Source organism: Octodon degus, unplaced genomic scaffold (assembly GCF_000260255.1).
Source record: "Octodon degus isolate 3935 unplaced genomic scaffold, OctDeg1.0 scaffold00019, whole genome shotgun sequence".
NCBI classification, from domain to species: Eukaryota; Metazoa; Chordata; class Mammalia; order Rodentia; family Octodontidae; genus Octodon; species Octodon degus.
In genome coordinates, this window is record NW_004524595.1 from 16,607,922 (window position 1) to 16,609,561 (window position 1,640).

Sequence of the window (1,640 nt, forward strand, 5' to 3'; positions counted from 1 at the left end):
TGGAACACCTCTAGTGGCAGTTACATATTCTTTTCTTAAAACAACTTATTGGAAAAATATACTTATTGACCTTAATATAACTAACAAAGCACCTCATCATTACAGGTCTATGAGAAACACTTGGACTTTATTACTTTTTTCCTCTTCGTAAGAGCCTCCGGAGCTGCTGCTGTATCGAGACTCTAGTCTGTGATGCTGACGATTCAAATGGCTGTTGAGTCCACTGTAGCTGTCCAGGTGCACACAGCTGTGGGGATGATCGAGGAGGTTAAACACCCTTCACACTGATGTGGTAACTGTGCTTTGTGTTTTGTTTTCTAGGTCAAAAAAAGTGTACTTTACATAAAATATATCACCAAAAGTTTACTATGATACATATTAATTTCTTATAATTAAAAAGTTTAAACTTTTAGTCAATCATTTGCATCTAAAGATTCCCCTTAAATAGGCAATGAAGTGAAATTTGTTTCACATAAAACAGGCTGAATAAATACCCTCGTTTGTTTGTTTGTGTTCTGAGAAACAGTTTCAGTATGCAGTTCAGGCTGGCCTTGGGTGACCCTTCTGCCTCAGCCTTCAGAGTGCTAGGACCACAGGCGTGTGCCACCATGCCTGGACTAAATATTGATTTAGAAAATTCCCCAAATGTAAGCAGCACAAAAAGTGATCAATCACACTTTGCCTTTTTATCCGTAAGAATATTCATATCTCCCCGCAAAAAAAAAAAAAGCCCATAGCCTGTCAATATTTTTAATTTTTAAATAGTCAATGTGAAATATTTTTCAACATGGTAACCCATTCCTTTATTAGAATTTTAACACAACGAAATGCCCATTCAAAGGCAGAAATTATGTACTATTATTTGCTTTTTGAGTCATCAAGGTCTCTCCATGTAGTTCAGGCTGGACTTAAATTCGCTATGTAACCCAGGCTGAACTCTATTCAGTGATCCTCCTGCCTCAGCCTCCCAAATACTGGGATTACAGGCATGGATCGCCACAGCCGGCTAGAAACCACCATGGATTCTGGTGATGAGCAGTGTGGTCCGAGAGGAAAGGATAATGAAGAACACGCGCACGCACTTCTCTTCCAGGCTCTCCTTCAAGGGCTTGCTATCGCAGGTGCCATCCGTGGGAGCTACCATTGTATTGCTGCTGGAAGTAGTTCCTGTCATCAAAATAAGAGACTCTGTTAATTTAGAAGAATAACAGACAAAAGATTTCAGTCAAAACTTTACTGAAAGGAAAGCAAAATGGTTTGTTAAAAGGAATGCACTCTTAATGACCAGGAGAGACAGGAGACAATAGCAACAGTGCTGGATGCTAGAATAGATGGGCAAGAAGTAATTGGTGGCATTAAGACAGACAGGGAGGGGAAGAAACTAAGAAGCTTCTAGACTGCTGACCCTCTAACAGCCCAGGAGTGAGAATGAGTGGCACTCAGCGTCTGGAAATAAGGGTAGAAGGCAGGGCTAACACAGGACAACTGAATATCTGTATTAAAAGGAGTCCCCCCCCACCCCCAGTCTACACCTCTGCGCCTGTGGCTGAGGGGCAGGCTGGGTCTGCCCACTTCTGAAGTCTTACTTGGTAACAGCACAGCAGAGGGGTTCTGGCCAGGACATGGCATGTATGGCTAAC

General features: G+C 42.0%; 1 protein-coding gene across 1 annotated transcript in view; it reads right to left on the reverse strand.

Moving 5' to 3' along the window:
• The window catches only part of Fryl (FRY like transcription coactivator), a 302,292-nt gene that overhangs the window by 53,939 nt on the left and 246,713 nt on the right, over window positions 1–1,640 (reverse strand). Inside the window, exons 37-38 of the mRNA XM_023711119.1 lie at window positions 1,083–1,167; window positions 135–247 (exon numbers count right to left, since the gene is read on the reverse strand). Coding sequence (XP_023566887.1) covers window positions 135–247; window positions 1,083–1,167 — 198 coding nt within the window. The remainder of the gene's footprint in view (window positions 1–134; window positions 248–1,082; window positions 1,168–1,640) is intronic.